General features: G+C 39.8%; 1 protein-coding gene across 2 annotated transcripts in view; it reads left to right on the top strand.

Moving 5' to 3' along the window:
- Positions 1 to 12,250, top strand: part of PLCE1 (phospholipase C epsilon 1) — a 138,795-nt gene extending 126,545 nt beyond the window's left edge. For both annotated transcript variants that reach the window (XM_063163514.1, XM_063163515.1), the window contains 8 exons: positions 548 to 809; positions 1,676 to 1,794; positions 2,952 to 3,080; positions 3,809 to 4,018; positions 5,803 to 5,964; positions 6,114 to 6,332; positions 7,053 to 7,231; positions 8,308 to 12,250. In XM_063163514.1, the coding sequence (XP_063019584.1) occupies positions 548 to 809; positions 1,676 to 1,794; positions 2,952 to 3,080; positions 3,809 to 4,018; positions 5,803 to 5,964; positions 6,114 to 6,332; positions 7,053 to 7,211 (1,260 nt within the window). In that variant the 3' untranslated portion in view covers positions 7,212 to 7,231; positions 8,308 to 12,250. The remainder of the gene's footprint in view (positions 1 to 547; positions 810 to 1,675; positions 1,795 to 2,951; positions 3,081 to 3,808; positions 4,019 to 5,802; positions 5,965 to 6,113; positions 6,333 to 7,052; positions 7,232 to 8,307) is intronic.
- The last annotated feature ends 588 nt before the right edge of the window (positions 12,251 to 12,838 follow it).

Below are 12,838 nucleotides of genomic sequence, written 5' to 3' on the forward strand. Positions count from 1 at the left end.
AGCTGCACAAAAAGCCATTATGAAAAGCTGTACTGAGTCTTGAAAAAAAATTTTTTTGTAAGTCATATAACAAGATATATAATTCATGGATTTGTGGCCAAAAAAATGTACTCTCAGAAGCTAGTCCTTTCCAGGAAATGTGTCAGAAAAGTGAAATTCATAAGAATCAGAATTTTCCCAGCTGTGGTAATTGCACACTTAATTCTTGTGTTGTGTATGCCAAAGCAAGCCAGAGCTCACTGCCATCACCCCGGAATAATGGAGAAGAAAGTGATCCTTTTTGACTGCATTACTGGTACATTCATTGTGGATTAATGTTCAGATGCCTTGAACAGTTGTATTTTTTCAGAGGAAAGATACCATAGCAGTGGTGGTGGGGGTGGGACGGTTGAGGGAGCTCTGCTTTTGAACTTACTGCCCTGGCAATCCCAAAAGTGAGTGTTGTAAAACTGTGCTTAGGGCTGTGCAGAGCAGTATTTGGCTCAGGGTCATGGCAGCTTAGGGATTGCCCCACTAACAGTTCTCTGTGCTCCTCCCTCTGCTGCAGATCGTGTCTGGCCAGAACGTTTGCCCCAGCAACAGCACGGGCAGCCCCTGCGTCGAGATCGACGTGCTGGGGATGCCCCTGGACAGCTGCCACTTCCGCACCAAGCCCATCCACCGCAACACCCTCAACCCCATGTGGAACGAGCAGTTCCTGTTCCGCGTTCACTTCGAGGATTTGGTCTTTCTGCGCTTCGCCGTGGTTGAAAACAACTGCTCGGCTGTCACAGCACAGAGGATCATTCCCCTGAAAGCGCTGAAGAGAGGTACAGCATGAACAGTGCTGGCACCCTCAGCCAAAAGGGTCCAGCACATTCCTGGGTTGAATCCTGCCAGAAGGAAATTTTTAATCAGTTGCATTTTTCTAGAGGAGACAGGGAGCAAATACCAGACAGCACACCATGGCCTGGCAGCGCAGTGCTGAGCTGGGACTCCCAGGGAGCTGGCAGCCGCCCCAGTGGCTTGTGAAAGGTCTGGTCCTGTGCTGTTGTGGAGGCAGGGCCATGTGGGACACACCTGCTCCCATCCTGAGGCTGTGTCACCAGGGGACTGGCTGCTCCCTTAGGAAGCTTGGGGGGATTTCATTCCTGCCTTGTCCTTTGCCCAAGAAACTGCTGCAACAGCTGAGCACCGTGCAGAGGGCAATTGCACTTCTCACAGCCATGGCTCAAGGGGAGTCGGAGAAAGGGTGAAAAAACCCCATCACTAATTGTGTGACACCTGGGGGAGAGAGTTTCCATCTTGCCAGTAGCTCTTTTACATTTGCTTTGTACCACTCTAATGTCACACAACTGTCTGGGTTGCTGTGTGAGGAGATTTGGCCATACACGTGTTTTCCACTGAGAATTTGACCTTGCTTCATTTGTGTTCTGATACTTAGATATTTTATGTATGACACTGTACTGAATATTATGGTAAAACAAAGGCAGGTTGCTCTATGAGCCACTCTATGATCAATAGGATTTGTGTTACCCTGTTGTACTGCGTGTTAATGCAGTGCTATTAGAGTGCTTCAAATCCTACCTGTGTGGCAAAGTGTAGCTATAAAAACAGCAAATTTGATTTTTCCATTTATGAGACTTGTGTCCTCGGATGTGGCAAAGTATTTACAGAAGGATTTTTCCCTCTTTAGGCTACAGACATGTCCAGCTCCATAACCTACACAATGAAACATTAGAAATTTCCAGTTTGTTCATTAACAGTCGGAGAATGGAAGAAAGTCCCTCTGGAAACACTCTGCCTGCATCTATGGTAATTTATTTTTTGTTTGTGTGCATGAATTACCTGTGTTCTTGGTTTAATAACTACTGTGGTGTGAAGATTTAGAGAGCCAGAGTGACATTCTTCATACATACCTTGATGCCTCTTTTTTGTTTCTTTTTTTTTCTTCTTCTTCTTCTTTGGTGGAAGTAAGGTTATCCCACCTGGATAAAACTGTGGGAAGATAAATATTTTTAAATCTTTTCAAAGTCTGGCTCCTCTGCTGTATTTAGGTGTAGAATAAGAAATATGCTCCTTGACTGGGGGAGTGTGAATGAGCAGTCAGGTTCAGTGCAGCCTCATGCATTCCTTTGTGCATGAATTGTAAGCAAAGCATTTGAGACCAAAAGAAAAAAAAAAAAGGAAGACATAAATACATAAATTACCAACAATTTTGAAATAATGAGAATAAAATTGACTTCTGTTATAAGAAAAGATGAACTCTGCAGTTCCATAAATATGTACAGATTTATATATGTGTGCACATCCGTTGTTTATATGTGCAAGTATGTATACATACATACAGGTATCTGTATATAGAAAAATATGCATGCATAAATGTGATTTTTGTTTAAAAGCCCTTACTGTTAGGTTACCTGGGTTACTTGTGTTTTGGCAACTTTAAAAATGTATTTTATCATTTTGCCAACTCCTAAAGTCTTAGATAAAACCTTCTGAGCTCCTGTGTGTGCAGCAGATAGGTTGCAGATATTCCCTCCTGTGAATACATTCCAAATTTGTATCTTGGTGAATTACTAGGATAGAAGGGAAGAACAAAGAGTTTGGAGGTTGAAACAAAGCTATTGCTTTTCATCCATTAATCTGTATGCTGAAACCAAATATGTGAACTCAGCTAGAATGGGGAATGAGTGGTGGAGATTGGCCCTTTGTCCAGGGGTAGTTTATGTATTCCCACTGGAAATCTTCCTTTTTTTCTTCAGCTTCAAGAGACGATGGAGGCTTTTGGAGGGTTTGTTGGGGTTTTTTAGATGCCTTAATCTGTAGTGTAAGGAAGAGCCATGTATGAACTGAACAGCTTTGCTTTGTCAAGGCACTCACAACTTGTGTGTACAGTTTCTTTTAAGCAACCTAGAAATAACATGCCTGTGTAAAAACGTCCAGTAACCTGTTGAATGTTGTCTGAACAGTTGTTTAGCCCAGGAGAAAGGAAAGCTGCCATGACTTCCAAAGTGACAGTTCATGGAATTCCAGGCCCAGAGCCTTTCACTGTGTTCAGTGTGAGTGCAGGGACCACGGCTGCACAGCTGCTCCATCAGGTGAGCTCCTGCTGAACTGCAGGCTCTGCATTGCCAGAATCCACACTAACATCGGCTGCACCTCTGTCTCCCTGCACTTCTCACACCTCATCCCAGCAAGGGGTGCTCTTAGAAATGCATTGCTGTGCAATTAATTACACAGCAAACACACAATATAAGCACTGGAATTTTCCCAATAGTGGCTTCAGAGAAAGGGTTTTTAATCTTAAGACATATTCCCTGTTAGTATTTTAATATTTGGGCATATGCAGATGAGAAAAGCAATGTCTCTAGTCAATGGGTGCTGTGGGTTCTCCTTGCAACAAAGGCAAACATTTCTGCACAGTTCTTTGAACTGAGGCACCGCAGGAACAGAGAGTAAAAGTTAGAGGGCTAAGTTCATGAGTAGAAAAACCAGTTAACTCAGCAGGGATTGTTATTCTAGCAGTGGGAAAAGACTGTACTGTCCTGGGATTATGAATAAATTTTCTGGCCAGCCAAAAAGGACCAAAATAAGCTTAAATAGTACTGCCTTGTCTGGAATAGTTGAACTACTTGGCTGGGCTAAAGAGAACAGGACATTACCCTGGAGTAAAATATCTGAATAATAAATAGCACATCAGAAATCCTGCCTGCACTGTCAGAATAGTTACTGATTCTTAAAACTTCCTTATTAATTCTCATTTATAACTACTAATTATGCAGTGTTTATATTTAGCATTCTAATTGTTGTGTGTTGTCTGTCTTAGCTCTTGGCTACCATAAAAGGCACCGAGTCATGCGCTGCAGACTATTTTCTGATGGAAGAGAAAAGTTTTATATCGAAAGAAAAGAGTGAATGCAGAAAACCACCATTCCAGAGAGTGATTGGTCCCGAAGAAGGGCTAGTGCAGCTTTTAAACAGTTGGTTCCCAGAAGAAGGATATGTTGGACGAATTATCTTTAAAACTCGAGAGGAAGTAAGTCTGTTTTAGATAAATTATTATTTACAAAAGTAGCTAAAAATAGTTCTTAGGGCCACAAAACAAAAGGGCGCTGTATTTGTTTCACTACTCAGTGAGTAATGTCAATGCTGTGTCCATTATTTAAAAACAAACTTAACTCTTGAGTGAGAAGCACAACTGGACTTTGTACACCTGTGTGACACCAACTGGACCTCCCTGAGCTCAGCTGTGTGGTTGTTTATTCATTATGGCTCAGTCACCAGTTCAGTGACTCTGTTTGGAGTGATAGTTCTAATTTAATGCAAATCTCAATGATGCCATGATAGGAAATTAATATAAAGATAATAGTTAATACCAAAGGATCATAGTAGAACTCCAGAAAACCACCATCAATTTAGATAGCAGCAACTTATCATGTGTCTAGAAAAATTAGAAATAATTTTAATATTAAAGAATAAGTCTAAAAGCCTCAAAAGATGATTAAATTATCATTTATAGGCTAAAATAATTAAATAGGTGATTTCTTTTAATTTAAAGGAGTAAGATTACTTCAGTTTACATTATGAGCAAAGCATCCACAGCTTAAAATATGCTAGTGCCCAGGCTTGTGAGACAGAGACAAAAAAAGCAGGAGAAAGACACTTAATGATCCCATTTTCAGATGCACTTTCTTTGGTCAGTTAGGCAAATAAAAACGCTTGCTTAGTACACTGATTTTATATATATAATATATGTATTTTATATATATATTACAGTGGTGCTCTGGTATACTTCAAACTGAAAAAAATGTATTTTTGCTTATTTTGACAGAACTTTTGATAAAGCGTCAATCTGAATTGCTATTATTTTACACAAGTCCATATTTTGGTTTCCTTTATATCTATTCTTTGGAACAAAAATAACAAGGTAGAAATTTGTTTGTAGAAATAGAATTCCACTGACTGCAGCACTGCCTCTGTCAGTGAATGCTGCCACATGTGTCCTGCCAAGCCGTGTTCCTTCAGAAAATGGGTAAAAATCTACCTGAGCTCATATGAAAATTATGCTGTTGTTCTGTCCTGTTATGTGAGTACCTCAAAGCATTATCCATAATTTTGAGCCTTTCTGGAGACAGCAGCATGTCAGAGCTTGGGCTAGAAATGAAGCTGCAAATCTGACTGGAAAAACAGGGAGCAGGTCCAGTGACAGGGTGCAATACACAGCCCATATTTACAGCTTATGAATCCCAGCTGTGTTCCAAGTTTTCCAACGCTTGGACAGAAATGCATTCTCTGAGAGAAGGTTCAAGGAGGAATTCTGTCTAAAATCTGCAGTAGTCATTGAAAAGGGAGAGAGAAACATGCAGCCTTCCTCTTGCTCCACACCACAAAAAAATGTTCACTCAGATTCTGGCTCTAAATTCTTTTGGCTTTAGTGCAGGAACAAGAAAGAAAAGAACCCTTTCCACCCTCTCCCATTGTACTGGCACCATTACATGACAAAACATCATTTTGTAGACATAAAGGAAGGATTTAAGCACCATTTTTGTGAAATAGGATGTTATGCAAACATCTCCATTCCTCGCCTACTATGAAAGGTATTTCAGATATTGATTTCAGAAAACATGGGTATTTAGTAGCATTATTATTATTATTTATTATTAGCCATAGTGGCTTGTCAAACCTCTCTTAAATGCACTTAACAAAATGGACCCAAGGCAACTGCAGTCTCCAATTTCCATGTAATAAAATCCTTGTGTGACCACCAGCTACTAGTTACCTCTCTTCAGTAAATGAATTTGTCTGTCATTTTCCCTGTAGAATTTACATGAGAGAAATGTCTTTCAAGAAGCAAAGGAAGAAGCAGCCCTCAGCTCTGAGGATGACAGCTTCTTTGTTCAGGTACATGATGTCTCCCCAGAGCAGCCACGCACGGTGATCAAAGCTCCGCGCCTCAGCACGGCTCAGGATGTCATACAGCAGGTAAGGGAGCGTGCCCACCTCAGCATGTGGGCTGGAAGTTGGTTTCAAACACGCTAAGGTGGGATTTGTTCTCAGCACTAACTGAAGAATTGATTTAGTAACCTGAATCTGAGAGAATGCCTTGTTTTTTTGTTTTTCTGTTTAAACAGACTCTCTGCAAAGCCAAATACTCCTACAGCATTTTGAGCAATCCAAACCCAAGTGATTATGTGCTCTTGGAAGAGGTGACTAAAGAGCCAGCAAACAAAAAGTCTTCAGCATCTAAACCATCTCAGAGGATTCTCTCTGATCAGGAGTGTGTGTTTCAGGCCCAAAGCAAGTGGAAGGGAGCAGGAAAATTTATCCTTAAGCTCAAAGAACAGGTTCAGGTAAAGATGCAATACTTTGCAGCAGATGTTACAGATGGTGTGTGATCAGCTTAATGGGAACCTGCTTTCCATGCAAGGGGGACACAAAGGCATGAGAGCAGGTGGAGAGGACAGACTACAGCAAAAAGCAAATTTCCTCTTTTCTCTGAATCTCCCTTACTTATTCCTTTGCAAAACTGCATCAGTTATGTTCAGCAATACAATTCCCTCACAGCCTGCAAATCCAGAGCAACCTTTATCTGCTACCAGCTGTTTCTCAAAACCTTCTGGCTGTGCATGCCATGTTCCCTATCATAATAAAGGACCATTCAAATGGGCAGAACTTAAAAGCTACTGGAATAAAGTCCCCTTTATTCCTGGCCAATGAAAAAGTTGTTCTGTTGCTTTATCTCAGGCTTTAAAAAATGGCAGGAATTAAGCACATGCCTGCTGGGAGAAGGAGCTGCAAACATCACCAATCCACAGCTGCTGTTGCTTTAAAGTAACTGCATTATAAGCAGAGATTACCAAATTTGCTAAACACATCTTTAACAATGAGTAATTTTTAATTAATTTATTCAGAACAATCAGAAGGAAGTGCCTGGATGAAAGCACAGCCGTACTCAATTCCTAAAGGGAGGCCTGCTCAGCAGTATGTCAGGTCTTTTCATATTCATTCCTTATTTCCCAGCGAACAAGCAGCTGTTAAACCACCTCTATGATCTTTTTTAATTTTTGCAGGCAGCACGAGATGACAAGAGAAGAGGCATCTCCTTCACCAGTGAGCTGAAGAAGCTGACCAAGTCGAGCAAGCAGTACCGGGGCTTCGTGTCCGACAGCGGCCAGGGCAGGGAGGAGAGAGCCGCGTGCGCCCTGGCCTTCAGCGACATCATGGAATAGTCCTGGCACAGCCTGCCCAGGTATGGGACAGAGCCCAGCTCTGGGCAGCCTTTCAGAGCAGCATTCCCAGAGGATTCCGCTCCCAGGCTGGAGCTGAGCAAACCAAGTGAGGTACAAGCATTGGCAGAATGATCCAGAAAAGCCTCCGACACTGGTGTGCACAGGCACGATGACATCAGGAAGGGCTCAGAGTGAACCAGAATGGTGGTTTCACCCACTTTCCCTGGCCATTTAATCCAAAATGTTGCATCCCAGTTGATTTTGCAGTTCTCCTTTTTCTCAACAATTGTGCTCAAATAGCAACACTCTCTTACTCTTTTGCTCTGGGCTATGGCAAATGGAAGTGAGCAGTAGAGTTTTTATTGTTTTTTGTTATGTCCTGATAATAAAATCATCAGGAATGGTGATCTCTTTTTTTAGCTAGAACAAGTTTGTAGTGTTAATTTCTGTCTGTGGAAATCTTGCCAGAAATGTTTAAACATTTACACTATCCTTTGTGTATCTCTTCAATTTCTTCCATCTTGCTTGACTTCAAACAGATGAAATACACAACAAAGACTGTCCCATTTATTTGGAGATAGTAAGTGCCACTTGCCCAGCACTGTACACTAACCAGACACATGCACAGTGCTACTACAGCACTGTGACAGCTGCTGGGAAGTTGCAGCTCATTGCAAATGAACTAGAAATCTTTTTCAGTGTTGATAATCCCACCTCACTGATGGCCAATTTAAGATATTTTTTTTGTATACATCTAATTATTAAAGCATTATTTAACATGTACTGTAATGCTGCTGCTAGGTCACTAAATTAACAGAATTTAAGCACTGTTTTAATTTGCAAAGTATTTCAAATAGGAAAGGATTCATTTGATAGCCTATTTCTAGGCTGCTATAAAACCCTAATGCATTAAAACAATCTGAATTCAAGGAAAGCAAAGTAAATTATGGGAAAATCAGAGTCACTTTCCCTCTTCTGCATTTGGCTGGGTTTTTGTTTTGATGGGGTTTTGTTTTGTTGTGTTTTCTTGGGGTGGTTTTTTCCTTTTTTTTCTGAAATCCAAATGTGGAATTTACATGACTGAATCCTTCTGCAGTGCCTTTGAAGGATCCTGCTGCGGACTGACCTGGTCAGAACTGTGTGCCCTGTGCTACAGATGCTTAATCCAGGCAATGCTGCTGGATTAACATCCAGACTCTGGGAATCCTAAATGGGAGGCTGTAGATGGGAAAGGTGCCTGTCAGCTCTCGGAAGATTCCTCTCTTCCTGTTTCTTCACATCTGCAGATTCTCCATAGGCGGATGGAGAAGTTTTCTTGGACTGTATGTTGTAAACAAACACGTGTCATCATCCTCCCCTTTTTAAACAAAAGATAATTTTAGCTTGTTGCCTCTAAGGAATCAGAAGGCAGAGAACCAGAGTGGTCTTTTATGTGTATTATATTAAAATAACGCACTTTTACCTGATGATTACTGTTAAACACTGTGTTAAGTGATTGTAAAGAGATTTAAATATACTGCAACTTCCTTTGCATATCTGTTTAACTTTGGTGAATATACACAAAACACTCAAAATTATTTATGGTTTATCTACGTTAACAAAATAATGTACAGTACCTGAGTATACCTTACTGGTAGTGAGACCTTGGCAAGGAACAACATTTTCTTCTTATAAACTTTTGTTTTCCAGGCTTGTGTTTAAAGAAAGAATATTTATTATCATGTTTCAAAGTACATGTCTTTGTATAGTATATTTATCATATACTACTTTTTAGAAAATGCAGATTTTTTTATCTTTCTCTGGATTTAGAGGAAAAAAATGTTAGAACTTTTCTGGTTCTTTCTTTTCAGCACAAGATGTTTAATACCCAGTACTGACCAAATTAAAAACAATGCATTGATAAGTATAATTAACATTTCAAAATTTTGAATTCAAACCACATTTTTCCATGGAGTCAGGAACTGTCTTTTTACTTGTCTGTTAAACCCAGAGAGTATAAAGAACTTTAACTCTTGACAATTCTGTTTACATAGCAACACTGTTGTGAAGTTTTACTTGTGTGTTGAATTCATCTTTTGTTATCTAAGTTAGTTACAGTAGTCTCTTATTTTTCCCTCCATGGGAGTTACTGGTGTGTTTAGTTATTTAAAATAATCCATTACAGGGGCACAAATTAAACAACTGCTGCCATCAGCCATCCCCTTCATCTCCCACAAGAGGAGTGTCTGTGGGGAACAAACTGCTCTGCACATGTTTTTGTTTCACTAGAGCAAACCCTAAACAGAGGAAAGAAGTTACAGGCAGTAGTCTCATGACAGCTAATGCCATTCCCCCCATGAATAAGGAAGTGAAATAAAAGAAAACAGAATTATTAACTGGCATATAAACAAGCAGACAGAACCTGCATTCTGTCACCAGAAACTATGAAGTCTTTCACTATACACTACAGAAAATGCCTATAAGGTAGCCATTTACCAAAGCAAAAAAGTGCCCTCTTGAGGTCACTTCCAGCTTTCAGACAGACATACAAAGAAGTCAAATTTCTCAGTGGCATATCCTCACAGAGGCCATGCACTTCCCACTGCTCATCTTTCACAAAAGTTAAGTTTTGAACTTAGGTACCAAATCAGCATTTTGCCCTCATGGCCCCCAACAAGCGCATCCTGTCACTCATTTCCAGGCCCAGCTGCAGCAGCCCCTGTGAGGGACATGTGCTCCCTCCTCACCCTCCCAAGGGAAAGACTGAGCCCCAGCAAAATGTTAAGAAGCGACAACTTACCCATAGCTCTATATGCATCACTTGCTTTGGATACTTTGGAATTACTGGGAAATACATCAACCTGCTGCACAGTTCAACTAATGCAACCATTTTTTAAATGTTAGTTTCATTCTCTCTGTTACTTTAACACAGCAGCAGTTTGATGTCACTGAGAAATTTTTCCTTTTGCTGTTTTTATGGCATTTTAAAAACACTTAATGTCCTGTAGTTTGCCCTTGCCTGCTTAGCTTTTTCTTTTTTGTTAGTGTGGTTTTTTTGGGTTGTTTTTTATCTTTAGCCGCTCTGAAAATTCTTAGTATCACCTGTAATATCACAGTAGGCTAGCAGACACCCTTGCTAATTAGTTGGATTCAGCATAGAAAGTTCTTATACCCATTTTGTCATCCCCTAGTGCTTTTCTGTCACATAGATTTAAAATAATCATGGGGAAGCAAAGGGGACATCATTAGTCATGTCATATTGTGCACCACAGGCCTAACACTAGCCTGAAGTCTTGTGGACATTTAAAATCAGCAGTTTTGTACTATTTCTGCAAATACAATATTTCTAGCTGTGGGAATAACTTATTTATGTAAGTATCTTCATCATCAATCACAGTTAAAACCTCCTTTGTCTGCTCTTCATCACAGTGAAAGAGAACAGCAAAATATTTAGTTTTATTTAAAAACTCAAACTTTGTAGGCATGTAGACATCTGGAACTGTGCAAGACTAATGAACCTGTTCCAGTATTTTCATTAAAATACACACATCACTTAATTTAAATATCCAGGTGAGCTTTTCTTGGTGAAACATGATGCACTTTGGGGTGAATTTGGGAAAGAACTGCAGTGCCCTTCCTCTTGCTGGTTCCAAGTAGTGGAAATACACCACCACTTGAAGCATTAAAGAGCAAGGGGGAGTTGTTAGCGTTTGTGAAAGCTCAATTAAAGAGCTTTCATGTGCTAAGCTGTTACACTACTAGGAATGTTTATTCTGTTTAGCCACAGATTTTATTTCTGCAGGAATCTGTCCACACATTCCTATGACAAAACTGACAAAATAACTTTGTCCTTTTCCATGCTTTCGGCTGAGTATGGACATCAATTAGGAAAATACATTCATTTTTACATTACAAACTATTTACAGGAAGCAACTTCCAGGATAAAGTTTGAAAGAAAAGAATGTAAATAATCAACATCTTCCAGAAACATGCAGTCTCTGAGCAGTAGCAGGCCTTGCACCGCACACTTTTCAGGTGGAAATCTCTTGCTTCTCCTGCTCCATTGCCTATTGGCAAAACCACAAAAGTATTCTATTTTGTACTATTTAAAACCTGCTCCTTTTCTACCAGTTTCTGACCCTTTGCTGTGCAGCACATGGTGCTTGCAGTGTGTGACTGTCAGAGCCAAAAGCTGGGCAGTCCCAGAGCTGTGTGCGTGCAGAGCTCTCCGTTTGTAGGAACGGGGGACTCCGGGAGCTGCTTCCTCTGCCGCCCCAAGGGCTTCCTGCTTCTGTCTCACTGACCCCAGCAACAGCAGTCAGAACTCTAAAACATACCATCTCAGCTTTTGGGCTTTTAAGCCTAGTGACACTTTTTTCCTTGCTTACAAATATTACCAGGTGAGGTGTCTGAATAGCTGCTTTTAGGAAGGTGTCTGCTAGAACTGACAGGCTTTCGAGAATTAAACACTTCAACACAGAAATACCCAAATATTTCAACAACACTTTCTCTTCCATTCATCATTTATTTTCAAAAAGAGAAAACTGCTGGTAGCTTTAGAGGCTAATTCTGCAGCTTCTGAAACTCAACTGTCTTTTCTGCTCTTCAAATGCTTCAATTAACATCTGGTGTTTAATCACTGTCTGTTACTATTCCACTGTAAAACTCAGTTTACTTCTAGGGTAGCCCACTAAATGTACCAATGGTGGCAGTTTTTTTCCTGTCTGTGATAAATATTTTGTAACTTAAATAGTGATAGACATTTTGGCAGAGTTAGCAAATTAAACACAAAAATAAATAGCAGTAAATAGATTTTGCTCCAATAGATGTATAAGCTCTTTCAGAATGACTTGTACAGTTGTCTTCCTCTGCCTCTTCAAGCATGTCAAAATATTCTGACAATGCAACATCACTATGTGCCAGTCTTTATATGTTTGGAAATTATGTAAAATGAACAATTTTAAAAGAGACTTTTCCACCTGGACTGTTTTCTCTCTGCTGACTTGAATAAACTGTATTTGTATATGTTGTAAAAAAAATAAATGGTTTAAGATGTTGAATCTTTGTTTTTGCTTTCCTGAACTGACAAAGGTACTGACAAATGGCCCCCTTGGAATTTTGCAGAATTTAAATCACATCTGTATTTGCAAACACTTAACAATTAAACTAAAAAGAACTCCTCAAAATGAATGGGAATGACAGCGTAGGCAGACAGAAATGTGTATAATCACTAGTGTTATGCATGCAGGTTTGTAGTCCACATAGTAAATACAATATAATGCATAGGTATTTTATATGTATAATATAATACATAGGTATTTTCTAATCCCTTAATACACAGATGTCTGTTCTAAAAATATTTGTAAATTATGTTTAATTACTTGGTGACCTAGTGTGATCAATACTGAAAATGTATTAAAAGAGAAATAAATTAATTGTAAAACTACCTAAGAAACATAAAACAAGGATAAAGGACTAAATACCCTAGAGAAAATAAGATATTTTCTAACTTAAAGGAAAGCTTTGCAAAACTTACACACATACCATTATCACATCACAGATGAAGCACTGCAGAAGTGCATTAGCTGTCAGCCAGGGACAGCCCACTACTCACCTTTAAATTATTTCATGTATTTCGCCTGCTCTTT

Source organism: Melospiza melodia, chromosome 9 (assembly GCF_035770615.1).
Source record: "Melospiza melodia melodia isolate bMelMel2 chromosome 9, bMelMel2.pri, whole genome shotgun sequence".
Taxonomy (NCBI): domain Eukaryota; kingdom Metazoa; phylum Chordata; class Aves; order Passeriformes; family Passerellidae; genus Melospiza; species Melospiza melodia.